The sequence below is a fragment of the Pelecanus crispus genome, chromosome 26 (assembly GCF_030463565.1).
Source record: "Pelecanus crispus isolate bPelCri1 chromosome 26, bPelCri1.pri, whole genome shotgun sequence".
Taxonomy (NCBI): Eukaryota; Metazoa; Chordata; class Aves; order Pelecaniformes; family Pelecanidae; genus Pelecanus; species Pelecanus crispus.
In genome coordinates this window covers 525,210-553,175 of record NC_134668.1, presented here as the reverse complement: position 1 = coordinate 553,175, position 27,966 = coordinate 525,210, and the positions used below count along the sequence as shown (strand labels likewise).

The following is a 27,966-nucleotide window of genomic DNA, read 5'->3' as shown; positions in this document are numbered from 1 at the left end:
TGCGAGTGCTGGCTTCTTCTGATTGCAATGAGAAAAAAAAACAGTACAAAAAAAAAAAACCCAACGAAACCAAACCTTGTGCTCAGATTCTTTCAAGTTCCCAGACAGAGAAAACGGCAGTTGGAAACACATCAACAGAAACAAGCTACGAGATGCAGCAGATACCCTTAAGCCGCTCATTTTGGATTAAGCTCCTGTACTTATTGCTCACGTAGCCAATTTCGAGAATCTTTGTGATTCAGCTGCTCGGGGTTTCATCTCTCTGCCTCGTGCTATTATCTTATCTGAGATACGACATGACCGAGGTGGGCAGCCCTCGCGGCACAAGGATGCGGCTGGGCAGGGTCCGGTTTGCAGAAGTATCCTGGGTGGGAGGGAGGGGATATCTTCTCTTGTAACCCGTGCTCAGCTCTTCATGGACACAAGAGAAGAGGTCCCCGGCTCTCCTGCCTTTACACCATCCAAAGCACAATCCAGCCTCACCGGAAGGATTGAAGCTCCTGATCAAGGGGCAAAGGCTATTTTAGAAAAATCTTCCTCAGGGGCTGAATGATCTCAACAGAGTGAAGGAAGGGGTGGGAGAGAGCTGGAGGAAAAGCGGGTGAATTCCCCTTCACGGAACATCTTGGAGAGCCAGCAATGACGTGGAAACTGCTGGTTAAATATGGGAGGCAGGAAAAAAGTGATAATAATACCACTTCACAGGGAGCTTTTGAACTCTGAGCCTGACAAGGAGGTTCAAAAGAAGAGCAATCATTTCAAGCATCTTTTTAATAACTATTTTATAAGCCTTGTAGGATTTACTTGCTGCCTTTGAAAGCCATGCTACCTCATTTCTTCATTTCCCCTGCAATGAGGGGAGATTTTTTTTTTTTTGTAAGAGCCCAGAAAACACTACCATGAGACAACTTCCACTCAGCTATTCCCTGCAAGCCCATGATCATTTAGATCCCTTTTCTGAAAGAAATCAAAAGAGCTGCACTGATAAATAAAACCACCTTCAGCCCCAGCTTTCCCAAGCCACTAACAGGACATGCACGTCCAGTCCCAGAGCTGGCAGCCTCAGAAAAGCCCCTATTTATGCTGCCCTGTTTGCTGTGCAACGTGTTAAACCCTAAACTGCACCTTGCAAAAGCTTCAGTGCAACGAACCTTACTCAGAGCGAGCCCTTGACTCGCCTAAGGAAAACTGGCTCCCAGGGTCTCAGGAGAATCGTGTTGCATCCTGCTCCTGAGCGCAGACCTCAGCGAGTCGTCCCATTCAATTCTAATTTCATGACTCAGAGCAGCAGGCTTTGGTAGAGGGGGGAGCTCCCTCACTCCGTTACTTTCTTGCCTGCAAACAATGCATTTTTCAGCGCCTCGCTGTAGCCTAGGTGTGTTTGACAAGGCAAGTTGCTGCAAGGCACGTCAAGTTCTGAATTCCCGTGCCAAGTTTTCCAAGCAGATAAAAGAGGAGGCTCCCAGGCTCTCCCATCACAGGGGTTTCTGTCTCTGTTGCCCTCTGCTCTTTTCCTGCCGCGCAGCTTTTATTCACCAGCCTTTTTTTTCCTTCTCCTGCTCTTTGTATTTCCAATTGAACAAGCCACCATGAGTCGGATCTCTTTCAGACAATCTGCTGGAGGGGGCATGAAGGGCTTTAGCTCAGGCTCTGCTATCGTAGGAGGTGGCGGTGGTACCAGAAGCAGTTTTAGCTCTGTCTCTGTCTCCAGAGTTGGAGGAGGAAGAGCCGGAGGTGGAGGAGGCTTCGGAGCTGGTGCTGGCTTCGGCAGCCGAAGTCTCTATAACCTAGGTGGAAGCAAAAGAATTTCCTACAGCTCAGTTGGTGGCGGTCTACGGAGTGGAGCCGGTGGTGGATACGGCTTTGGTGGAGGAGCTGGCTTTGGTTTTGGCTATGGTGGTGGAGCAGGCAGTGCTTTTGCCTTAGGAGGAGGTAGCGGCTATGGGCTGGGCAGTGGACTTGGGCTGGGAGGTCCCGGATTTGGTGGTCGAGGTGGCCCCGGGTTCCCTGTTTGCCCACCTGGTGGCATCCACGAAGTGACTGTCAACCAGAGCCTCCTGGCACCCCTCAAGCTGGATATTGACCCGGAAATCCAGAAGGTGCGAACACAGGAGCGGGAGCAGATCAAGACCCTCAACAACAAATTTGCCTCCTTCATCGACAAGGTGAGAGTTCAGTCCTAAACATCAACCCATGCGTATTATCAATTGCCTGGGGAAAGAACAACAGGAAGAAACTTCCTTTGGATTTAGGGGCTTGCCTGAACTAATCCCAACTGACAAATAGCGTGGGTTTGGCTGAAAACTAAGAACTGTCTTATGTTTCCTCTTTGCAAAGATGAGTTTTTCAGCGCCTTATTTTATTGAGAAAGTAATCCCCCCTCCTCCCTGTAAAAAACATCCTGGGGGCTGGATGGATCTTCTACTGGTTGTAAAATGGCAAAGCTCTACACAACTCAAAGGGCTAACACCAACTTAAACCAGTAAGGTGGGCTGAGCATCTAGTCCGGGGAGAAACACCTGAAGTTGCAAATACATGTATTTGGCCTGCTTAATAGCTCTTGAAAAATCTCGCTGTACACCTTAGCTGCTTTTGATACTTTCAAGAATCTGGTGCCCTAAATTAGGAAGATCCTAATAATTTCCTGCCGACTGTCCCAGGATCTCTTGACCTTTTCTTTCCGAATTGAATTTCCTTTCCCTGGCAGCAGGGGTTTTTTGTGCATTGTTCACATGGGCTTCAGCATGTGCCTGTTTTTGTCTCTCCCCAGGTGCGCTTTTTGGAGCAGCAGAACAAAGTGCTGGAGACCAAGTGGAGCCTCCTCCAAGAGCAAGGTCACACAGTCACCAGGAAGTCCCTTGAGCCCCTTTTTGAAGCCTACATCACCAACCTCAGACGGCAGCTAGACAGTCTTATGGGAGAGAGGGGAAGGTTGGACTCTGAACTGAGGAACATGCAGGACATGGTGGAAGACTTTAAGAACAAGTAAGAAATCGTGCTCTGTAGCATAAATGATTAACGGATAGGAAAATCAGGGCAGGAACTTCATGCTTGCTGGTGCACACCTTGTGTCTGCACTGGGTTCCTCTTCCAGTTTGCAAAATGAACATACAAAAGCAAAACTTGATCTCAGAATTACCTCTCGTTATTTCAGATTTCTTATGTGCAGGATCAGCATTTAGCACAGAATTCATGCACCCGTGGGAAGCAGCTCCGGTGTAATGGAGGTCATGGTCTGATCCCTTGAGTCTCCCAAAATAATACATCTGAGACAGAAAAATGTGTAACTCATGAGTATAATGGACATGCGAAAAGGGAATGAAACATAGCCATAAAATGCCAGCTCCAAAATCCCCCATTTCTCTTTTTGCAAAGGAAATCCCAGCCTTTCCAGAGGGCCCCAGGCGACCTGCGTGCGCTTGGCCTCGCTTCAGCTCCGATCATGTGAAAGGTGCTCAGCTATTTTCTCTGACCATTGTCAAAGAAAATGATTTCCCTGGGGAGACAATTAATCCCATCCTGAGATAAGGTGGCCAGCAGAGGCGGGATGAATCATTTCAAGGACATGCCAGTTGGTGTCTGCTGACTATAAGGAACATTTAGGTGGATTTTTTAGGCCAGGCCGCTCATTTTCAGTTGGCTGTAATCTGGCGAGAACTTCCCTTATTCAACCAGATCTGGCCAAGTGCAGATTTGAAAAAAACACCCCGGAGGCCTGAAATATGTTTATATTAGATAGTTAAGCATGCAAAGAGACACTTTTTTTGGGGGGGGGAATGGGGAGATGGCCCTTAGAGCTGACAGGATGGACTGGCATAGCTTCTGGTACGTTGTACTTGGGTGCATCGCAGGTCTCCATATGTAATACAGGCTTTTAGAAATACTGATCAGGCCAAAAATGACAAATGATTTTGTCTGGATTTTGGAGCTACAACCTAGGAAAGGGAACGCTTTTTATTTCAAGTCTAGAGTCGGTTGCCAGTCCACTGGCTAATTTCCACTTCTTCCCATGTCCGCTCGGAGATCCATCTGCAGGGATATCTCTGCCAATACTAGTTAGAGGACTGGCATGAACCTGCCTTTAAAATCCAGGTCTTTGCCTCAACAGCCTACATGTTTTGTCTACTTTCTAGCTAAGCCCTGCCCTGATTATCTGATGAGAGGATGTTGCTCAGAGCCATAAAAAGTTCCACAGAAACATAGTCGGAGGCATAATGATCTGCTCTTGCACAACCATGGCTAAAGAATCACAGACTTTTTTTTTAATTAAACACTGCACTGGGTTATTCAGAGCCATTAGCATTATTATAATATCAAATATCAAATTGTTACATTATTATATATTTGTAGGCATTGCAATGCAGCTTCGTTGAAAGCCTTTTGCATAACTTTGCTTTGGGCAAAGGTCACCAAGAATACCTGCTCCTGCTTCCTACCAAAATGGGCTCTGATCCTGCACACATTTATGTACGAGCTTGACTTTAAGGGCAGTGATTAAAATCTATTAATTTTAGCTGGGACTACTCACACCATGGAGCCTTGCAGGCTCAGAGTCAGTAATCATTTGCTCTGCATCTGCTCTGGACTGTAAACAGGTGGGAGCGAGGAATATATCTGTGAGCCACAATTAATGATTTGGGACTGGAGTGGTCCCATCTCTGCTTCGCATGCTGGCTTTGCTCTTCATTTCCACCAAAACCCTCTCACTCTTTTATCCTAACAGATATGAAGATGAGATCAACCGGCGCACTGGTGCAGAGAACGAGTTCGTGGTCCTCAAGAAGGTGAGTGAACTGGGAGTTATGGGATGGACAGTGAAATTAACTTGGCATGCACAGAGTTCAAGCAAAGCTGATGGGAGCTGGGGGTCCTCCAGCCTCATGGCCGGGTCAGGCTGTGATGTTGGCACATCTAGGAGTAAGTATGGTATGGGTCCTCCTGAGGCCACGAATGGACATAACCTTCTCCATGCCGATGGAGCTGCCCTGTTTTCTGAAGATAGCTCCTCCAGCTGCAGTTGCAAACCATCTGGCCTCCTGTGGCTCAGGCCATCTCTGTCTTGGGTCACATCCCCATGAGTCAGAGCTTTGCCTTCTGCCCAAGAACCTGGTTCTGGTTCACAGTAAATCTCCAACATTACATTAAAAAAAACCCCCTTGATCATAGCAATGTGAAAACAAGCCTAAAGAGTAACAGACGTAGAAGCAGAGCGATGGTCCCACCAGTGTTCTGAAGCCCCTTTGGCTTGTGGTTTCATCAGAAATCTTTGGTTTTCTTTTCTTTAGGATGTGGATGGCGCTTATATGAACAAGGTTGAGCTGCAGGCCAAAGCAGATGGACTGGCAGATGAAATTAACTTCCTGAGAGCTCTCTACGAAGCGGTAAGCAGTCAGCTCTTCCCACAACAGCATGCTCCACAGCTCCCTGCCGTACAGCTCTCCATGCCCCAGAGCTCCAGCCACCATGCTCAGTGCTGTACAGCAGTAAAAGAGAAGGTGGTCACTGCCCTTTTGAAATTATAATGCAGGCATAAGATAGAAAAGGGTAGATAGTAAGAGACGGAGCAGGGGGAAATGCAAAACAGCTTGGCAGAGAGGGTTCCCAAGCCACCTCTTGCCTGCATGGTTTCCACCCCAGATACCAGACCATTAACTTAATTTTTTGCATCTTCTGCAGGAATTGTCCCAGATGCAGCAGCAAGTATCCGACACCTCCGTGGTCCTGTCCATGGACAACAACCGTAACTTGGACCTCAACAGTATCATTGCAGAGGTCAAAGCGCAGTACGAGGACATCGCCAACCGGAGCCGGGCTGAGGCTGAGGCTTGGTACCAAAACAAGGTGGGTACCAGAATGACAGACCGATTTCTGCGATTCACGTGGCATCACACTAGCTGATAGGAGAGAGGACTAATGGAGGAAGGATCGCAGCGTTACACCAGAGATTAATTTATTTTCTATGTGTGTTGCAATAGGCTCTTGTGTACAGATCCCTAGTGTTTGCTTGTGGACCGCTACTTATATTCCTTGCAGTGAAACCAAGGGACAAGATGCTTAAATGCCTTGACCCTGGGCTCACAAGGAGTCACTGGTAGATCTGGCCTTAGACACAGAGCACTCCTCTTTCCCTTCCAGGTTCTTAACAGTAGGTGACAACCCATAGGTACTCTGTGCAATACAATAGCTGCTGCCTTAGCATATATTGATAACTAAGGGCAAATCTGTTATTCCACGGGCAGGTTGCCCAAAGGAATGTTGTCCCCCACCCTTAACCTGCATCCAGACCTGCACTTTGTACCCTGAAGTCCCTTCACCCTTCCCTGAGCCCCGTCGTGCCTAACCAGTGTTCTCCTCCTTTCTACGTATCAGTACGAGGAACTCCAGGTCTCTGCCGGGCGGCATGGTGATGACCTGCGTAACACCAAGATAGAAATTTCGGAGATCAACCGGATGGTGCAGAGGCTGCGGAATGAGATCGAGAGCGTGAAGAAACAGGTAGGAGGGGATGCTCCTGCAGAGTAGCTGCTGCATGGTGGAGGGCAGGTAGGAGGTGATGGTGGCCAGGCATAGTGGAAAGAGCCAGCTCCTGGCATTGGAGGAGGGCTGGAAGGCCAGGCTTCCTCTCCTGCGTTAAAGAGGGCACGGCCACCTCTGTCTCTGCCCACCAGAGAAGGTCCCGCAGTGCAAGGATGTGCTGTGATAGCTGCTTTCTTGCTGGGGAAGCAAGTTGTGAGCTACAAAGTCAGCCCAGAAAAGGTGTGTAGCAAACCAAAGAGATGTAGAGGTCTCTCCTCTTCTTGGGGGACAGGATTATGGCTGCAGCTCCCCAGTTACCCACCCTATGGCACCTTCCCAACGGCCCATCAGGAGCCATGCTGGGACCCAGTATCTACAATACCATAGCAATACTCAGGAGAGCAGTTTGGGGTTGCCCAAGTTAAACAGCTATCTCTTTCCCTTGCTTTTAGTGTGCCAACCTCCAAGCAGCCATCGCTGAGGCGGAGGAGCGTGGGGAGCTGGCCCTCAAGGATGCCAAGGCCAAACTGGCTGAGCTGGAGGATGCTCTGCAGAAGGCGAAGGCCGACCTGGCCCGGCAGCTCCGCGAGTACCAGGAGCTCATGAACGTCAAGCTGGCCCTGGACATCGAGATCGCGACCTACAGGAAGCTGCTGGAGGGCGAGGAGAGCAGGTGAGGACAAGCACATGGACCTGTTGTGTGCTGCTCTTCAGAGCAGGGTGCATCTCCTTGGGCTGAAAGAGACAGCTCACCCCAACAGGCTGTAGCACCAAGTTGGTGAAGATGCAAAAGAGCACCAAGATGTAAAACAAGGGCAGAGAGAGGAACACTAAATTGTGAGCTCCCTAGGAAAAGATGTTTCTCCAGCTCTTGGAACACGATGCACTAGGAAAAATGAGCAGTATCACCTTTCACGTGTGATGCAGACATATCCCACCAGAGGACAGTCCCTACTGAAGGCCATGAAAGTCTAATTAGATGGTCCCAGTGGCCAATGTTACATCTTGTCTGTGCTTTGACATTATTGCTTACTTTCCCCTTTCCCAACAGGCTTGCCGGAGAGGGAGTCGGAGCCGTGAGTGTCTGTAAGTATCTCCCCCCCTTTCACCCCTGCTCACTCCCCCCACCACTGCAGCGGTCCCCCCACCTTGGGCAGCCGGCAGGACCCTAAAGTGGGTGTGTGCTGTGTCTCCCTGCAGCCGTGGTCAGCAGCTCGAGTGGGATGGGCTACGGCGGTGGCAGCTGCCTGGGCATGGGCGGAGGTCTCGGCATGGGAGGCGGCAGCGGCGGCGGCGGCGGCGGCGGCTACAGCATGAGCAGCAGCATTGTCAGCAGCGGCTTCGGAGGCGGGAGCGGAGGGTTCAGCGGGGGGCTCGGCTATGGCGGAGGCAGCACCTTCAGCTCCGGGAGCAACCGAGGAGGCATCAGCCCCAGCACAGGAGGCAGCGTGAGGATCGTTTCCAAGACCACCACTAGCAAAAAGACCATCAGATAAGGATGGCAAGCACGGGGCCCCCCGCGCAGACGACGAAGTTTCCTGCCTTCTGAAAGCAAGTGCTGCCCTATGAAATCATGGTGTAAATAGCTGCGCTAGACCCTCTCCTTCCTCCGTCCTTCACCCTGCACCTTTGGGGCAGTGGGGGGAGACCAGGACCCCACCACGAGAATCTGGAGCACCTTTGGCTAAAGCATAGGTTGTAACACCGGCACCGGCAGGGCTTTGCAGAGCCGCCGTGGACCCCAGTGGTGGCCCTCCTTCAGCACAGTCCCTGCTCTTCCCTTGTCCTCCCCCTGGAGCCACGCATTTAAAGTGAAATGGAAGCGCTTTGCTGAACGGGGACAGCCGCACTAGGCCACGCACATTCATTTCATTCATCCTAAAATGAGGGTGACAGCCTTGTGAAACCACAGTCCTTGGTCCTCAGCAACGTCCAAGATGCTCTAAAAGCCTCTGTCACGTGTTACAACCTCCAAATGTTTTGTCTGCAAGTAAAGATTTTTCCAGCCCCTTCTGTTTTCTCAGGCACCTGTGGGAAAGGTTATTGCTTTCTGTGTATATGAATTGCCACACTGATTTCTAACTCTTTGTCTTCATGGCTACAGCCTCTTCACTTCCAAGCCTACCATACTGTATGGTCCAATAAAGAGCATTTGTCATTTTTAAACTCTGCTGCTTTTTGGCTTTTCTTCTCTGCTGATCTGGGTATGGATGCATGCTGCGCCCCAGCTGCCGTGGGGACTGTCTGAAGGCAGTTCATGAGAAAGAACCATTGCCTTGAGGAAAAAAACCTCAGTTTTAGGACTCAGGCTCTGGCATGGCTCTGGGACAGGCTGAGAAGCATGGAAAGAAGGGTGGGTTGGACGGAGAACTGCAGCACGGGGAGGAAAAGCTGCCTCAGGGCTGAGCCAAAAGCTGGATGAATCCCACCATGGTGGTTAACTGCAAAGCTGCCTTTTCTGCCTGTCACTGCAGGAGTGAGAAAGGGCAGGAGAGTGCAAAAAGGAAGGTGATTCCCAAAGGTTTAGTTGGGATTCATGAGTTAGCACATGTGGGGCATAGCTCAGCCTGGCCGTTAGTTAACAACGCAAACAGGAGGAAATCTTACGGCAGAGGAGCTCACCTCTGGCATCAGCACTACAGCAAGGACACAGCGAGAACGGCATCGAACAGGGAGGGGAATGGAGCAGCCAAACTGCCCTAACCAGAAAGAGCAACTGGAGGGAGGGCAGCACTAGCTAAGAGGGGTGGACACGGGGCGAAGCACCCAAAATCTGCACATGCAGTGTGTGCACATCAAGGTTTCCCCAGCACACACAAATACCTCACTAAATATCCTGGCTGCTCCTCTGGAAGGGCTGCTCTGGGGCCTCAGCTTCATTTTTAATGAACCTGAGGTCTTCCAGGGTGCCCGCAGCACCCAGCCTCCCAATTCCCATCCAGGCCCACCACAGAGGTCTCAAAGACCTGCCTGGACGGAGGGTTTCAGTCAGGCTCCTGCACTGTTCCCGGGCTCCCTCCTGTGGCTCCGTGGGCATCCTCTGGCTCTTGCTCCCGCAAGGCTGTAGGGCCAGGCGGGAATCCAGCGATTGGGAAGCACGGTGTGAGGTGGGAACCCAGCCCCAAAGGCAGGAGCTGGAGCACGAGCCAAGGGTGAGGAAAGGGGCTAGGACAGGCGGGGAGCAGATGAGGAAGGAGCCGCAGCCCATTGGAGATGCCAATCCCAAAAGGAGACTGGGTGGTGTCCACCAACCTCATCCCAGCAAACTCCGGCTGGGGGTGCGCCCAGGAAGGACCCCAGCAGTAAGAGGAGAGGGCGGCATCAGCCATGTCTGCAAGGCAAAAGCACCTCATGCACGGCGTGCCAGAGAACTCACCACAGGGAAATACCTCCAAGCTCCTGAGCCAGTGGGACCCTGCACACCCAACATGCTGCACAGAGGCATGCAAGCACCAGACGATCCAGCATGGTGTCTCCAGTAGGTGGGGGCCCAGAGCAAGAGAAAGGCTTGGTGCCACCCTGCAAGGGCTCGAAGCCCTGAAGGTCCTACGGTGGGGCTGGGGTGGGGCTCACACCCACGAGTCTCCCCTCCGGCGCATGGGAAGGGACAAGGAAATGATGGCTTTGGAAAGCTGGGGCAGCCTGTTTGCACTAGAGGAGGTTTTGTGAAGGGTGAATGGGTTGGGCTTCATTCATTTAACAGTCTGCATCAGTTTTCAAGCATCTGACCATGTTTCTTAGACTGTTTTAAGGAAATAGAGTGAAGCTTGCAAAGCAGAGGCATTTGAAACAGGCAGGGCATCCCAACTGGGCTGTTGTTTCTAAACTGTATTTTGTGGTGGGTTTTTTTTTTTAATTATTGAAAATGTCAAACATAAGTTTGTTTTGTTCTGTTTTTTTAACAGACGCGTGCATTGCTGTGCCACCAGCCGCATCAACACGTGGGCCACCACTAGCACTGAACCTGCCATGAAACTTGTTTGTGAGCCGTGCTGCCAAGCCCTCACCCACCCCTGCAGTACCTGGGCACCTCTGCAGCCTCCGTCAGTCTGGAGCCACATGCTGCTGCCAGGTCCTTCTCCTGCGGTCCGAGGGTGAGGATGCTACCAAGGCCAAAAAAGCACTCAACAGCTATCGGCCTCTTTTCTGTTTCCATGGGAAGTTATTTTAAGAGCCCACGCTGGCACCTCTCCCCTGAGAAAGCAGACGGCAGATGCAAAAAGTCATCTTCTAGTTACCTCCTTCTGATTTGCAGAGTTACCTTCTTCTGATTTGCAGAGGCCTGGAAAACTCACATATTCAAATCAAACTTCACAAGTAATTTTAGGTGGCAACTTAAACATTAGCTGAAATATTTTTTTAAAAGCAACATTTAATTTTGACATTTCCTATGGCAATGACCATGTCTCTGGAATGCTGAAACATCTCCCCTTAATATTTTCCAAACGAAACTTTGCAGCTTTTTGACTCAAAAGCAAAATTTTCATCAAAGAAAATTATTTTGTTTTAATTTGCAAATGGTTTACACAGCCTGCAAATGAAATAAGACACGAAATGGCTGCAGGGAAGGTAACATAGGACGCAGCAAAACCAGCAGCGGAACAATATTCCCAGCTACCATCTGTGAGGCATGTTCAGTCTGAGCATTGCTATTTAAACAGGGCAGCAATATCCTGCTGCCCAGAGCGGTTGGAGACCAGAGTCCGTCTGCACACAATGCCAAGCGCCACGGGACAGCAGCGGGGACCTCCGGGCTCATGTGCAGTGCAATATGCATGGTAAATAAACATGAGAGCCCATAAAGGTGGTGCACCATGACGACTGGATGCACTTTCCAGGACACATGAATAACCCTTGTTTATCTTACCGGCTCTGAGAATAGCATTGTACAGATCCAGTTTGTTTCAACAGGGAGAAATGAAATTTCACACAAGTGCTATGGCTCTTTGCAAGGAAACTCAAACCAGGAGCAGCGATCGGTGCAGAATGGAGCTGAAGGACATGCCGCATGCAGGCACAGAGCTGATCCGAAATAATGGGACTTCCCAGCAACACCGCTTCCAGGGCTCAGTTTTCTTTATCGGGAGAAAAGACGTACCCTGGGGCCATGAGAAAGAACGAGGTGCTACAATACTGCTGCGATAACCTTCAGTGTTGAAAGATCTTGCCTTCCACGTGGAGCTTGGTGGAGATCACAGCCCCAGCAGCCCTGCTCAGGGATTAAATAGGCCCAGAGAGCATTACAACGCAATTTGGGATATTTAGGTTTCTTCGGGTACCACCATCTAAGCACCAGTGTTGCATACAAATAGGATAAAGGAGGTATCAGCTAATACCCCCCTAAGGTCAGAGGCTCTTTCAAGATGCAACAACCTGTCGGGGGAAATGAGACCTCCTCGCTCTGTATAAAGCATCTGGCAACAACAGCAATAATGATGGTGAAGTTATTCCAAAACCCTAGGCTGTATCGGTGTCTCTGTGCTAGCACAGAAAACAATTATCTGGAGAAAGCAGGTCACACCTACACTTCAAAGTCATCTAGTAGTTATAGCTGACTGGCCTCCAGATACTGCTGGGAACAGGCTCAAAGGACTGCAACACCCATCACGGGGCAACACCTATGGGAAAGCTTCTGAGGAGTTCATCTTAATTCATCCCTTCGGGAAATGAGATTCATGGACACTCGCCTCCCGCTCAGGAGGTCTCCCAGAGGTCCCCATCCCCACAGCACAGGGATGCTGTGAGTTGTGTAATCCCCTGTGGAAAAAGCTCAGGGTGACCAGCAGGACTTCATTAACTTGGGATGAAATAGTAAATTATGGTCAAAATGAGTAGGGTTTGAATTTAGGTTAGCAGCCCAAGTTTAACCCAAAGGCTTTAATTTAAGCAATTAACCTAAATTACAGCCTTGACTTTACTGATAATTAAACTGAGATTAGGTAGCACAGGTGAACCAACCCAATTTAGTAAGACACGCTCTTATTTTACAAATATATGTATTTTTGCAAAAAACCCACAGAGGCACTTCTAAAAATTTCAGCCTTGTCTGAGAAAGGGCATCCATCATCAGACGAAGGCTTCCGAGGTGGATGCTGGAGAGGAGCACTGGTGCAGAGAGATGGAGAGCAGGTAACAAAAAGCTTTTGGAGGTATCCCCCGTTCACTGGCTGGGTATACAGAAAATGGTTCAAATTTCTCACTAAAGGAGCTGGAGTTGGCTTTATTGCCCTGATAGAGTCAGAACTCACTTCCCTAATCTCAAAGGAGAGTTATTACCTTGATATCAGCATGATGCCAGAACCAAACTTAGCCAAGACTTCACTCCCAGGTTCACAGCATGGCGTAAAGGGATCTCCTGCCTCTTGGTCTGGGACTTGCACCCGCTGCTGCCTGCCCCCTCTGCTCAGCCTGGTAGGAAGAAATCAGGAGGGGAAGGGAAGAAAAAGGCTTTGAAGCCTGCTCAGCCTCACAGATGGCCTCTGCCACACCAGGGAGGCTCTCACCCGGCAGGACCTGCCCAAACACAGCTCCCTTTGTTTGATTAGGAGAAAAAGCTACAGAGCAGCTTGAGTGAACACAAGCATTATCATCCTCTGGTAGAAGAGAAAAAGTCCGTATCAGAGCAAGCTATCTGCATCAGAGCAGCAAATTCATTACATGCCTGGAGCTGCAGGGTGCACAGGAGACACTCCCCCCAGGAGCTACCTGGAAACCCTGTGTTTCATCAACAGAGCAGGGTGGGGGCCCCCCTTGCCATCACCCCATACCCCAAACCTGTAGCTACAGCTCCTTGTGCTCACAGTTCTGCCTTTTGTAATTACTTCTCAAATTCCTTCCAGATGAGTGACAACCGCATCACCTCCACCCTAGTGCAAATGTGAAATGGAAAGAAATTAATTTCTTTTTACTTGGTTGGAGGAGCTGTATTATTACTATTATTAACAATGGACTCCAACGCAGTTGGCATATTCTTTAGCCAAAAAAGACAAGTTTCATATGTAAAAGGAGCCTGAGGGGAAAAAGGAAAGTACTGACGCATCACGCTGTTAGTAACCAAGGGTGGGTTTCAGCCTGGCTAACTCTGCACACCCTGAGTCAGCCATCTGGTCTACCCACGTAGTGTTGGTGAAGGTGCAAAGCCATCTTCAGGGGCCTCTCCGTCCATCGACCTCAGGATGGGAGAATCTGCCATTTGGTGGTGATCTCCACTGACTACACAAGAATACAGAAAAGCTTTCAGATAGTCAAAGTTACGTGGGATCGATAGCACCCGAGACAGCAATTCCCAAAGGAGCCATTGGCATTTAAGAAGGCTGGCAACTTGCATCTGCCTTTGAGTATCTTGCTATCTGGGACTTGCATCTATATGAATCAAGCACGCTATGTGGGGGGGAAATCAGTCTCATACATTCAAGTCATAACATCCACCAACTGGCAGGCAAAACCCTAAGGCTGATCAATAATCCACTGCCTTTCGGATGCAGACCTATTGGTTGCAATCCATTTACTTCCATTTCCCATGGGTGCAAATGTGCAGGCAGTCAGACCCAATGAGACAGCCCCGCTGGGCAAAAATTGCAGCATTACGCCCTTCCTTACAATAAAATCTCAGTCTTGTAATAGACACCAAAATAAACCAACAATTGCTATTTATTCCCCCTTCATTTAAAAACTCAATTGCAAACGCCGTCCATCTGAAAGAAAGCAGCTGGGGAAACAACAGGGACACAAAGTATTTCTGGGAGTTTCCTTTACCCAGCTACTTTGCAAGACAGGGGCAGATCGAAGCACACCACCCCTCCACCGTGGTGATTCCTCAGTATTACGTTATTCCTGTACCGCAGCCAACAGTTGCTCGGACTCGCAGATAACACGAGAGGAAGCTGTTTGGGGGGAGATGCGTTTGCAAGTTCACTTGCTTGTATAAATAAATTATGTATGAATCATCTTTTCCTGAAGAACCTGAAACACAATGAGGGCTAGAAACACTTGCTGTCCCTCAAAATTAATTATTTTTCACATTTTTCTATTTGACTTGTTACTCAAACTGCCTGCCATGCTAAATACAAGGCAAAGGGCTGCACTGGTACCTGCAGCTGAGAAAGGAAAGATCCAGGATGTCTTACTGTGTCCAGATCTGGGCAGAGTGAATCCTGCAGAGCACTTTCCTAGTGGATTCAGGCAGGAGGATCACACTTTCAGATGTGCAGTGCTGAAAAAGCTGATTAAATCTTTGGGAAACTACATCGTGTTTATAAATTGTAAGTTGGGAACAGCCCTGGAGCACTCCATTTCCATACAGCCAGTGGATTCAAAGCAGTTCCCATTCCCACAATCTTTCCTCCTCTTTTTTTGTTTTTGTTTTTTGTTTGTTTGTTTCCATCCTGCTAAAATACCAAAGTCCAAATCTTCAAAGCCGAGGTACTAGCACAACTATTTGTGACAGAGCTCAATGGCAGCTGTCAAAATCCACACATGAACAAAAGACCTTGTCAAAATATTTCATTTTCATTCCTGTGTTTTTTTTAATGACAGAAGAATCAGTCTGCAGAAGCAGGATTTTCAGAAGAGATCAGCTCAGGGAGCTGAGCCTTTAAAGGGATGGAAGCAAAACTATTTCTGCAGATATATTGTGGTGGCATAGAGGGGACCATGCAAGTACATATCACAAAAAACCAGGATAGAACAATTTACCGCAGGGCTTGCTGTAAAACACTGCTCTGCCTGACACAGATCCCTTTCCTAAAACACGAGGGACTGTAACTTTTCAAAGCCCTGCTTGTGAACAGAAAAGGGGCAAAAGCAATCCCGAGGGATGAAGTTTTCAAATGAGAGAGGTGTTGAGTGACAGGCATTTTGAACGGTGTTTTCCTCCCTGTGCCCAATGTGACTCATTGCAACTTTCAAACGCTTTGATATGGCGAAGAGTCTGGCTGTCTACAAAGACGGCAGAAGGCGACAGTTATTCCCAAACAATACCACTGTTGCTCAGAACCTGGCTATATTATTTCAGAAGGGCGTGTGTGCGGAGTGAGTTCACTCTCCAGAATGCTGTTGGACATGCCAAGCCTAATTAATCAGAAAGATGATCCACCTCATCAAACCCATCCCAGTCTCATACATGCATAAAAGGGCTCTTCTGAGCCCGTGGAGAGCACAGGTTCATCTTTCTCCTTTCCCTCCTACTCCTTGCTCCAGGCCAGCACCTTTGCTCCTTTATTCTTGCTGTAGCATCCATCCCAATCCAAAAGCCAGCAATGTCTCGCCAGTCCACCGTGAGGATTCAGAGGGGAAGAAGTGGCTTCAGCGCTGCTTCGGCCATCGTCCCAAACACCTGCCGCACCAGCTTCAGTTCACGCTCTGTCACCCGGGTCGGAAGCTGCAATGCCGGCAGCGGGTTTGCTAGGGTTGGTGGTGGCTTTGGAAGCAAAAGCCTCTACAATGTTGGTGGATGCAAGAGGATCTCTGTGGCTGGAAGGGGTGGTAGCTTCTATGGATCTGCAGGTTTTGGTGGTGGCGCTGGTAGTGTGTACGGTGGTGGCTTTGGCATGCCAGCTAACCTTGGCTACGGATATGGTGCATTTGGTGGTGGCATGGGTGGCCCTGGATTCCCAGCTGGGGGCATCCACGAAGTCTCCATCAACCAGAGCCTTCTGAAGCCTCTCAACTTGGAGATTGATCCCAGCATCCAAAGGATCCGAAAGGAGGAGAAGGAACAAATCAAAACCCTCAACAACAAATTTGCCTCCTTCATTGATAAGGTGAGACATGAGCTTCCCTAAACACCTTGTCCTGATTTTTTTGATGGGGACTCTTTTCTTAGTTGCTTTATGAGCACATAAGTTGATCAAGAAGGAACAGAAGAGAGGAATGAGACTGTAAGTCGCCCAGTCCCCAGAAACTCCAGGGAATGGCACCTGCTACACAGTGGTTGCTATGAATTAATAATTCAGTAGTCGAGGTCCTCCTCATTTTGCTGCTTGACATCTTATAGGCAGTGGAGAAAGAAAGCTGTAGAAGACAATCCCATCCTTCTGGAGATGTTGGGCTCTCTCCACTGACTATTATAGAAGCCTTGGTAACAGTTTTTTAGATGGTTACAGTGAGATGCAAGCAACCCATCTAAAATAACCAAGGAAGGAATCACATGAATTGGCACTAGGGAGACATAAGCTTCTCATTGCTTGAATTTCCTCAAAAGCATTTAAAGCTATCACTGCAACAGTACCAGCACGTTTGGACTGTTAGTTCAAAATAGCAAAATCTGATCTGACACTGTCTGTCCACTTCATTTCCTTGTTAACTGCATTAGATGCACAAGAGCATCTGCTTGATTTCTGTTCTGGTTGAGCAGCTCCTCTTCGGTTTCAAGGAAAACGCTCCATTACTTCGGAGCTTTTGTGGGGTGGGGGAGCTATACTGAAGGGAAGGAGAAATGGCACTTTACTGTTGTTTTCTTAATAAGAGTGCAAACCCTGTTTTGCTCCTTCTCTGATTTTTGCATGCACTCTTCACACAAAATGCATGCACCTTGTCTTGATTTAGCAAAGCAATGAAGGGGAAGCATGGTGCAAGAAAATCAGTAGTCATTCCAGAGCTTGTTTGCAATACTGAGCAAGGTACCTGCAGTCAAATAGCAAATTCCTTCTTCTACTAGATGAGAATTTGGCTATGCAAACCAGCTGGAAAGAGTACTTCACCACCTCAGCGAGTACCGAGATCCCACTTTCGCAAAGAAAGCTCTCCATAATCTCTGCTCTTTCAAAACATCTTCAGGATATTTCTGCTTGCAGGTCCGATTCCTCGAGCAACAAAATAAAGTGCTGGAAACCAAGTGGAGCCTGCTTCAGGAGCAGGGGATGAAAACAGTTAAAAACAACTTGGAGCCGCTTTTTGAGACTTACATCAACAACCTGAGGATGCAGCTGAACAGTTTGCTGAACGACAAGGGAAGGCTGGAGGGAGAGCTTGTCAACACACAGTACCTGGTTGAGGATTTCAAGAAGAAGTAAGTCTATTGAGCTAGTGGTCTACTTACCCAGGCAGGTGCAGCCTTTCTCCATTCAACATCCTTAAGCCAACTGTGGGATCCAGGAGAGTCCGGGACACAGGAATTCCTGACAGTGAAGGCTGTGACATTTTCTCAAGATAAATGGTAGCGGAGTAACGCATCCAAATACACAAACATTCAGGGAATAATTTAGAATAGGATCAGAGTCTTATTAACTAAATTACCCACTGAGAAAAAAAAAAAAGACACAGTAGGTCTGAGAGTTTCAGGACAGCATGCTTGATTTGCTTAAGACAGGCAGAAGGAGTATGACTAATGGCCAGAAATAGGAAAAAAAGAATAGATTCTGTAAATTTTTTTATGTACTTGTTTTAACGAGTTTAGCCTAGGAACATGCTCATGGTCTCTTATTCAGATGCTCTGTAGGAGAAAAGAACATTGTATGCAAAATGCTCTTAAGGAAATTCATTCCAGCAAACTAAAATCACCTCCGTCTGTTACTTGCCTAAACAAATGCTCCTCCTGCCTCCCTCCATTAGGTATGAAGATGAAATCAACAGGCGTACAGTTGCAGAGAATGAATTTGTGACACTCAAGAAGGTGAGAGCAAATTACAGAATACCATCTGATGACTATTTGTAGAGCTGTAATCACCTATCTATTCACAAAGTCATCCATTCATATTCCAAAAGCTTTTTTTATGGTTTCTTCATAAGAAGAAGCCTGGACTGTTACTGCAGAGATATGCGTGTTCCTGACTTGCTAATAAGAGTTTAAAACACATTACCTAAATCTCTCATCCTCCAGGATGTGGATGCTGCCTATATGAACAAGGTGGAACTACAAGCCAAGGTAGATGCGCTGACCGAAGAAATTAATTTCCTGAGAGCCCTCTACGAAGCAGTGAGTACAACCACCTCCCAAGACATTTCAACCCTCAGTCAAGAGCTTCCCTCCCTCCTTTCCTCTGAAAGCCTGTAATTTTTTCCCCCAGGAGATGCTAAATCCTTTACCTCTTTAGAGTTATACCAACCGTCTTAGCTGTTTAGATAACAATCTGTAGCCTCTCCCAGGTCTGCATGCTCATCTGAAAGGATGAAAAGGCATCTCTCAAGTGAATTAGCTCACGTAAGCCCCTGTGCACTTTGCAGGAGCTGTCTCAGATGCAGACACAAATCTCTGACACCTCTGTCGTTCTCACCATGGACAACAACCGAAACCTGGACCTGGACAGCATCATCTCGGAGGTCAAAGCACAGTACGAGGACATCGCCAACAGAAGCCGGGCTGAAGCAGAGTCCTGGTACCAAACCAAGGTGAAGAAACTGGGGGTTTCCGCGCTGTTATCTTCATGTCTTGTCTTGAACAGATAAAGACCACCTCTTCCAAGAAAACCTCAAATATTGCATCTTGCACAGCAGCACTCCAGCTGCTAGTCTGGGCTCGAGGAGGGACCCATGCTTTCAGGCACCTGGGTTACTCCAAACCCGATGGATTTTACCTTGGGTGATTGTTCCTCTCTCTGTGACAGTACGAAGAGCTGCAGGCTACGGCAGGCAGGCACGGGGACGACCTCCGTAACACCAAGCAGGAGATCTCCGAGCTCAACCGCCACGTGCAGCGGCTGCGATCTGAAATCGACAGCGTGAAGAAACAGGTAAAAAGCAGCAAAACCCACACTTTTAACCAATTTACACCCTGACTTGCAAGGGAGAGGACGGAAACCGTCAGAGGCAACCTAGGCAAGTTCTGCTCAGTTTGATCCTTCTTCTCTTAAAAAGCGAACTGTCACTAAAAATGGTTAAGCTGATGGTGCTGTAATAAGACCTTGTGATTTCAGAGGAAAGAATGAGTCTGGGTCTTGTATGGGGAATTTGACTGGGGGCTTCTCTTCCGTAGTGTGCAAATCTGAAAGCGGCCATTGCGGATGCTGAGGAACGTGGGGAGCTGACCCTCAAGGATGCCAAAGTCAAGCTGGCTGAGCTGGAGGATGCTCTGCAACAGGCCAAGGCAGACCTGGCCCGGCAGCTCCGCGAGTACCAGGAGCTCATGAACGTCAAGCTGGCCCTGGACATCGAGATCGCGACCTACAGGAAGCTGCTGGAGGGAGAGGAGTGCAGGTGGGTGGCAAACACAACACAGCACAAGTCCTGATGCTGGAGGAGCAAAGCAATGCGAGCACCGGAGATGCTCAGCATTTCTGAAATGTTAGCACTTCAGGGCATTAAGAGGCGGGGGACATGGGGGAGATTGTCCTAGCTAATGGAAATAACATTGCAGGAAGCGTCCCCAAGTTACGCCAAGTTTTTATTTTTCTCCCCAAAGGTCTCTAGGAAATGTACCCTATTTCCCGCCCCCCCAACTTCTTACCCTCTTACCTTGTTGTGTTCTGCCCCCTAACAGGCTGGCTGGAGATGGCGTCCCAGTGAATATCTGTAAGTCTCTAAAATATATGCAATTACCTTATTTAAGCATTAGTATGTCTCTGTACCAAGAAGCCAATGCCCAGAGAAATTGAAAGCTTTTCCTTCTCCTTCTTGCAGCTGTGACCAGAACAACTGTGGGAACGGGATACGGAGCAGGAAGCAACCTCAGCATGGGAGGGGGCATCTGCAATATGGGGAACAGCTTCAGCTGTGGAAGCGGTCCTGGGGTTAGCAGCACCACCCTTGCAGGCGGCAGCAGCTCCAGCGTGAAGTTCGTCTCAACCTCCTCCACCAGAAGAAGTTACAGAAGCTAAAAGTTTCCCTCCAGATGCCTTAACTCGCCAGAAAACACCTTAACACTGGTCCTTTACTAAAGCATAGTTGGGGTCAACAGAATGAGGGCCACCTAAACCCTATGTCTTGTCGCACAGGAGTCTCACTTTAGGAACTCTCTCTCAGCTGTGTTGTCTAGCGCGCATCATGTAGGGCTCTGCTATTGAACGTGAGTCCAATTGTTTAAAATTTGCAACTTGCTTATTACAGCTCAGCATTTTTTGGCCGGATTTTGTATATAAAATGTGTCCCATGACTGTTTGTCTCTCTTCACTTTCTGGTGTTTGTCTAATAAAAATGCATATGTAATTTATTCTATTGTGTGGACCTTTTAATTAAAGACGTGGAACAGCAAATGCAAATGCAGATAACAAGCACTTTTCCTAGGGCCCTGCCCAGTTAAAGGCGCAGATTTTTGCTCCTCATTCACATTTCCTGAATCTCTCCATTAGCAGCCAAAACACACAGGGAGAGCGTAGCACCAAAGGGAAGTTTGCCGTTGATTTTTCTCCCCACCGTGCAAGTAAAACACCTGGAAGCTAAACAGAGGGCACGCCAAGGCAGGAGTCGGGCACAGGGGAAAAGGTCTAAGATTCATTTACTATGCAGCTTCCAGCCAATACAACATCCAACAGCCCGGCTCCCAGGGGGTACAAAGGACAGTGCCAAGTGTGTGATGTACCTGCATAAACTTCTAACAATAGGGAACTAATTACTAGGGGAGTCAGAGCAACCACCCGACTTGTTCAAGTATATCAGTCCATCTCAAAACCCTGTTTACTGTGAGCTGTCTCACCTAAGTGTAGGTGCCAGCAGTGCAAACATCTGCCTGAGCGGGTTGAAAGCACTCCCTTTCTGTTCAGAGCACTGGCCACACTGGTTTAGGTGTTTATCTTCGGTCTTGATGCTGATGTTCCCTCTCCTTTGACTATAAGCAGGTGGAGGACCTGGTCCATATGCATTCACATGCTACATTGAATTAGATGTTGCTCATCCAATAGCTATAAAAAATAACCAAGAATGGGGTACCTGTTGGAAAGTGAAAGTCTTCGAGATGTTTCTTCGCGTTCCTAGAATACATTGGAGACAAGATCTTGTTTTGAGGAGGTGTAGCAATTTTAGATGTGGTTCTGACTAATCGGGAGAAATTAATTGAGAAGTAAAAGCAGAGCATCATCTGGCTGAAAGCTTCAGAGTGACAGATCTTATTGCTGGAAGATCAGTTGAACAAATAGATGCGATTAGGAAAAGAGTCCCAGCCCTCGCCCCATGTATTTCAATAAGTTCAAGTAACGGGTAGAGAAGCACTCTTAGGAAAATACTCAAAGAGATGGGCAAATAGAGGGGAATTGGCAGTGCCTGAACGATGACTGTATTCAGGTTTTCCTTTGAGACCAGCAGTTTCCCATAATTTTCTAGGATGCTCTGAACTCTGCATGCTCCTCTCTGTATCCCTCAGGAAATCTCCTTCCCCAAAACTTGCAGGCTTGGTTATGGATCTGCTGCAGCTCTCCACTCCTGCCCCACCACCTCTCCCTGTTGAATACTCACAGCAGCTTCCTGGGCAAGAGCAATATCCTCACTCTGAACAGCAGCCTGGGCAAGGTTAACTAATGGTCTTCCTCATTGCTGTCCAAACACACTCTCTAACCAAAGAGGACATAATGTATATAGCCAACAGGCACGTCAGCCAGATGCCATCCATTGCATCAACACCTGGGTCATAGCACAGAGATTACAACGCCCTTCATCTAGCATGGGAAAGGCTGGGGCCAGAATATTTGTTCTCCCAGGGCATCCCTTTTTAAGCAAGATACAAAAAACCACCCTGGCAAAGGTTCGCATCTGTGGATACATGACCAATGCACAGCTGTCCCTGCTCCAGAGCAGGGCTCTGGTCACCATGCACGTAACCTTCTGCATCCAGTCCTGCTCGACAAGTTAAACAGATGTAGTGATGACCTGGGGCTTATACTTCAGTAGGAGAGGACAGCCCTCGTTAATTCTAGCACAGCCCAGATTAAAACCTTAGTCATAATGAAATGAATGGTGCTTGCACTCAGGGGCTTGAATTTGCAATGCGTGGAGGGAACTGATGGCTAATTGCCACCCATAAAGTTTTTACAGAGTTCTTTAGGATAGACAGTCAGTAGCTTAGTCACAGAAGCTCCTCTCTCTTAAAAACTGCTGCTTGTTGTAACGCACAGTAGCTGAAACGCTCCCAGAACAGTTATTTTAGCTTTGTTCTAGGGTGTGTAATGGAAACATTAGAAGAATAGAGAGGAAAATAGAAAAAAAAAGCATGGCTGAAAGGCAAAAAGAGAGGATGGGCATCTGCAAATTACCCTCGTGGGACCTTCTGGTCAAACTCACTTGACTGCCCAGCCTCCACGTTGTGAAATGGCCAGCACAAGCGCACACTTGAAAGATGCATCTGCGAGCACCTGCGAACCCCGGTGCCTGCACGTGTCTTTTTAATGGCTGGTGAAAGCTACGACTTCCCAGCAATGCTCTGCAGGTGGGCTGCTACCTCCTCTGAGCAGGTGTTCAGCTTGGGCATGGGCATCCACAGGAGAGACATACCTTGGCAAACACAAAGGGCTGCAGGGTCCGAGAGGAGCATGTCCATCCCTGGGCATCCAGACAAGACACTGGGAGTGACTTTCAAGCATCTTGTCTGCTCTAGGATAAGTGCCCATGCGTACAGTGCTACCACACAGCGTGCACAGGGCGAATCAAGACACCATGTGTCCTTCACCAGAGAAATGCACTATTTGACTTTTCCTGGGTGCTATGCGGAATAAGAGTGAAGGGAGTTGCCTGTGAACAATGTGGTAAGCCCGGATCTCAAGCACTGAATTTCCTTGTGAGTAGGAGATATCAGAGGGGGAAGACAACAGATGTGGGGAGGGCAGCCTGGGAACAGGCTTCACACCGTGTAGAGACAAGGTCACCCCATGAGTCAGGAAACAGCCCAAAAATCTGTGAAGGTGAAGCCCTGAGAAATCGCCAACTCAGGTTTTGTGTCATCATAGACAACAGTAACTCCCTTCCAGGTCATACTCTGATATTTCATCATTTGTTGTCAGTCTGAATCAGGATGAAACATAGACAATTTTCACAGAAAGAAAAGGTCTGAAAATACCGTTCATAAAACTACCTTACACGTCCTTCCCACTCCCCAGCTGGTTTTTGATAGCTGATGGTCCAAGACTTCCACTAATGCCCCATCACCATCCTGGCTTTCCCTCCATCACCTCTTTCTCCCTTCTGTATCAGTTCTGGTTTAAGAGACTCTTGTTTGGGCATGAGAACGAGAGTCCAGAACTTCCGACATGTCGCGGCCTGAGGTGCTGATGCCCTGCTGGGGTTTACTCAAAACCACAGAAGCAGGAAAACACAGACCCGCAATAACAGATCTCTCAGACCTCGGACCACTGCACCGTGAAAAAATGTGCCTTTACGCAACAGAGGGATTGATTCATCCATGAAATAGAGATGAGCGAGCGCTTGCCTAACGTGGGGAACCATCTACTGCAGAGGTGAAAGGAGGGAGTGGGAAAGGAATGGCTACGAAAGAGTTGAGCAGGCAGTATTTAGTGTTTTCTCAGATATTTCGACAGCCAGATCATGACCGTCACAGAAAATGCAACTCCTGCACTTTGTCAGTACTTCATAGGTGCTTGTGCCCCTGCTGAACTCACTGTCTGCTTTGCTGCTGGGTGTGCCGAGCCCAGTTAATCAGTAGGATGAGCCAGACCCATCCCCAGCTCGTAAGGGTATAAAAGGGCCAGTCCCAGCTTGGGGGAGCACAACTTCACCTTCCTGCCTTCATCTACTTCCTCGCTGCTTTATTCTTTCTACTGCCCTCACCCTGCTCACATCAGCTGCCATGTCTCGCCAGTGTGCTGCAAGGAACCAGAGCAAAACTGGCTTCAGCGCTGCTTCTGCCTTCATCCCAAATGCCAGCAGCACTAGCTTCTGCTTGCGTTCTGCATCCCAAGGTGGAAGCTGCAGTACCGCTGCTGGGTATGGAAGATTTGCTGGAGGTTTTGGAAGCAGAAGCCTCTACAGTCTTGGTGGATGCAAGAGGATCTCTGTAGCTGGAAGAGGTGGTGGCTTCTACGGACCTGCAGGTTTTGGTGCTGGCACTGGGATATCCTGTGGTTTTGGTGGTGCAGTTGGTGGTGTCTTCGGGTTTGGTGGTGGTATGGGTGGCCCTGGATTCCCTCCTGTCCCAGCTGGGGGCATCCATGAAGTCTCAGTCAACCAGAGCCTTCTGAAACCCCTCAACCTGGAGATCGACCCCAACATCCAGAGTATCCGTAAGGATGAGAAGGATCAGATTCAAACCCTCAACAATAAATTTGCCTCCTTCATTGACAAGGTGAGACATAAGATATCTTGGTTATGCTGTGTTGATTCTTCAGTGGGGAAGCACAAACAAGGGCAAGTTAAACTTTATCAGCAATTTTGCTGCTCTTGTACTGCCATTTCTAACATCAGCAGCCTGGGAATAAAACCTGAGGGGTTCCAGCTTTGACACCGTTCATCCCTCATGGTAATGCTGAGATGAGACCAGCCAACAGAGGGAAAATGGTGATACAGGATGTAAGGAAGCATAATTTGCAACGAGAGCAGGAATGTTAACAGCAGATGCGCAGCGCTTACTTGCTTGTATAAATTGTCAGCTGTTCTCCAAGGGCTGAGAGCTCCCACCTTTCAGCATACGAATCCTTGCAGGATTGTACCTTGCCTCTCTAGGAAAACCATCCTAAAATCACTGTTTCTGAAACATCTCCTTTCTCTATCCAGGTCCGATTCCTTGAACAACAAAACAAGGTCCTGGAGACCAAGTGGGCCCTTCTGCAAGAACAGGGGAACAAAACAGTCGGAAACAACATTGAGCCCCTCTTCGAGACCTACATCAACAACCTCAGGAGGCAGCTGAACAGCTTGCTGACAGACAAGGAGAACTTGGGAGGGGAGCTGAACAAGGTGCGAAGCCTTGCTGAGGACTTCAAGAACAAGTAAGTCTATCCATTTGTGGTCTGCCTGGAGAGCAGGGTGGGCTACAAGAGATGCCAGCTCTGTTGCATCTGTGCAATCAAACAAGGAAAGAAGGCCTTTTCGCTGATACAATCTTCTGAGTAAGGCCCAGGTTAAGTTTAATATGAGACATATTCAGCCTCACTTCCCCATGGCTTAAAGTCACAGGCAGAAAATTATAGGGCTAAGAGACCAAGGTACAAAGCTGTACATACAAAAAAAGTAAGAGGCCGGTCCTGAAAATATGAAATAACTTTTGTACAAGCCTAGGCCAACCCTCCATTTCCATCCCGCAGATATGAAGAGGAGATCAACAAGCGCACAGCTGTCGAGAACGAATTTGTGATCCTGAAGAAGGTGGGTGCACGCATGCTGTGCCTCCCAGCCCTGCACGAGCATAGCAAGAAACACATTCTCCACCTTTTCCTCTGCTTCTCTGAAAACCACTTCATTTTTGTGATGTGTTTCCTCTTCTAGGAGGTGGATGCTGCCTACATGAACAAGACAGAGCTGCAAGCCAGACTGGACTCCCTTATGGAGGAGATAGATTTCCTCAGAGCCCTCTATGAAGCCGTAAGCACCAGCATTTACATCCTTCTCCCAGTTTCCAATGTCTTTGCCTTCCTTTCCCACTTCAGAGGCTCAGGACTGATTATTTTCCACTCTGTTGCACTAAATAATGCAATGCTTTTTCCATTTCACCTGCTGTCTTAACCCTGCCTGAAACTGTCCTGGAAAAATCACTTTGTCTACCCAGGTCTACCCTCTAACTTGGGGGGTTTCCTCCCTCTGAGCAACATTCGTGCCTCACGCCTGCGACTCACTGAAACACCCACTGCTTTTGCAGGAACTGTCTCAGATGCAGACACAGATCTCTGACACGTCTGTCATCCTGACCATGGACAACAACCGCAGCCTGGACATGGACAGCATCATTGCAGAGGTCAAAGCACAGTATGAGGACATCGCCAACAGGAGCCGGGCTGAGGCTGAGTCTTGGTACCAGTCCAGGGTGAGTGCCTAGGAAGGCTTCTGCAATGGGAAAACCACACTCCCTCCCCCAAATCCCCACGGGGAGGTGGGTCCCACTGTGATTTTTATAACACAGGATGTCTTCAGATTTAATAATCCTATAAAGTTTGGAAGTGCTAATTTGGGATTGAGAACATAGGCATACTTCTGAGTGCAAACATCCACATACCCACATTCTGCTTGGCTCTAAACCCAATATATTTTACCTTGACTGGTTGTTCCTCTCTCTGTGACAGTACGAAGAGCTGCAGGCTACGGCAGGCAGGCACGGGGACGACCTCCGTAACACCAAGCAGGAGATCTCCGAGCTCAACCGCCACGTGCAGCGGCTGCGGTCTGAAATCGACAGCGTGAAGAAACAGGTAAAGGGCAGCATAAATGCATAAGACTTAACTCTTGCTGTGGTCTAACCTCTTGGTTGTCCAGCCAGCTCCAGGGAATAAAAATAAATGCATCTCACTGAGTTCTGCTGGATCAGGAATGAATACAACAGCATTTATCTCAGTGCAGTAACATCACGAAGAGTAACTTAATGCAATATTAGTAAACCTAAGGAGATGTTAAGAGGTGTGGAGTTAGATTCAATCCAGGTTGTGACCTGGGTCAGAACATAGATCAATTCAATGATTGTTAAGACCACACCTATAGATGTTAGCCCAAAGTCTTTGGCATCTAGACCAGGCATCATGATCTCACGGTACAAAGAACTGGTCTATGCCCTAGATAAGGAATGCAACCCCTATTTTTCCTCCACAGTGCGCCAGTTTGCAGACAGCCATTGCGGATGCTGAGCAGCGCGGGGAGATGGCTGTCAAGGATGCCAGGGCAAAACTGGCCGAGCTGGAGACAGCCCTGCAGAGAGCCAAGGCAGACCTGGCCCGGCAGCTTCGTGAGTACCAGGAGCTCATGAACGTCAAGCTGGCCCTGGACATCGAGATCGCAACTTACAGGAAGCTGCTGGAGGGAGAGGAGTGCAGGTGGGTGCAATTTTATGTCCCAATTTCCAGAGGTGCAATGGAGTCACAGACCCTTGTCAGGTTTAGACTTCCCACATTCAGAAGACCTGAAATCTGTTTAAAGGCAAGCAATTGCCCACAAAGATGAGCTATTTGGGAGGATGGTAGCCTTTTGTGCAAACTTTCCAACTTCCACCAAAAATATTCCAAGGAAATTCTCCTGCCTTTTCAACCAGCTCCTGTTCATGTGTTCCCCTTGAATTCTTATGGCCTCATTTTGCTCCCTAACAGGCTCTCTGGAGAAGGTGCCGGCGCAGTGAATATCTGTAAGTAACTTTTAAAGATAGTCTGGCAACTTTTATATTTGTCTCCCTGCCACTCAGAGCCCACCATTTGTGGATGCCTCTAAAGAGGGTGTTTTCATCTTGCAGCTGTGACCAGATCCGCTGTAGGAACGGGATATGGAAGTGGAAACTGCCTCAGCTTCGGAGGCAGCAGTGGTGTTGGAGGTGGGGTCTGTGCTGGAGGAATGGGCTTCAGCTCTGGAAGCGGACAAGGCACAGCTGGGTTATGTGTGGTCAGTGGAAGCAGTTCCAGCATGAAGCACGTCTCCACCACCTCTTCAACCAAGAGATGCTATTAA

The 27,966-nt window shown here is 48.4% G+C and overlaps 3 protein-coding genes across 4 annotated transcripts; all 3 read left to right on the top strand.

Annotated features, from left to right (window-relative positions):
- The first annotated feature begins 1,589 nt into the window (after window positions 1-1,589).
- On the top strand, window positions 1,590-8,012 carry LOC104037902 (keratin, type II cytoskeletal 5). Of its 2 annotated transcripts, XM_075724994.1 has the most exons (10): window positions 1,590-2,165; window positions 2,771-2,985; window positions 4,724-4,784; window positions 5,286-5,381; window positions 5,677-5,841; window positions 6,370-6,495; window positions 6,969-7,189; window positions 7,568-7,602; window positions 7,717-7,809; window positions 7,936-8,012. In XM_075724994.1, the coding sequence occupies exons 1-10, from the start codon at window positions 1,590-1,592 to the stop codon at window positions 8,010-8,012; spliced, it is 1,665 nt and encodes a 554-aa protein (XP_075581109.1). The 2 variants fall into 2 exon arrangements, with proteins under 2 accessions (XP_075581109.1, XP_075581108.1); XM_075724993.1 differs by having other exon boundaries at window positions 7,717-8,012.
- A 7,761-nt stretch (window positions 8,013-15,773) lies between these two features.
- LOC104029119 (keratin, type II cytoskeletal 6A) lies at window positions 15,774-20,267 on the top strand. Its single transcript, XM_009480337.2, has 9 exons — window positions 15,774-16,277; window positions 17,310-17,524; window positions 18,067-18,127; window positions 18,335-18,430; window positions 18,679-18,843; window positions 19,059-19,184; window positions 19,427-19,647; window positions 19,931-19,962; window positions 20,071-20,267. Exons 1-9 carry the CDS (start codon window positions 15,774-15,776, stop codon window positions 20,265-20,267), a joined length of 1,617 nt encoding a protein of 538 aa, XP_009478612.1.
- A 3,911-nt stretch (window positions 20,268-24,178) lies between these two features.
- On the top strand, window positions 24,179-27,966 carry LOC104029118 (keratin, type II cytoskeletal 5). The gene is made up of 9 exons (XM_009480336.2): window positions 24,179-24,673; window positions 25,102-25,316; window positions 25,632-25,692; window positions 25,813-25,908; window positions 26,183-26,347; window positions 26,604-26,729; window positions 27,124-27,344; window positions 27,615-27,649; window positions 27,755-27,966. Exons 1-9 carry the CDS (start codon window positions 24,179-24,181, stop codon window positions 27,964-27,966), a joined length of 1,626 nt encoding a protein of 541 aa, XP_009478611.2.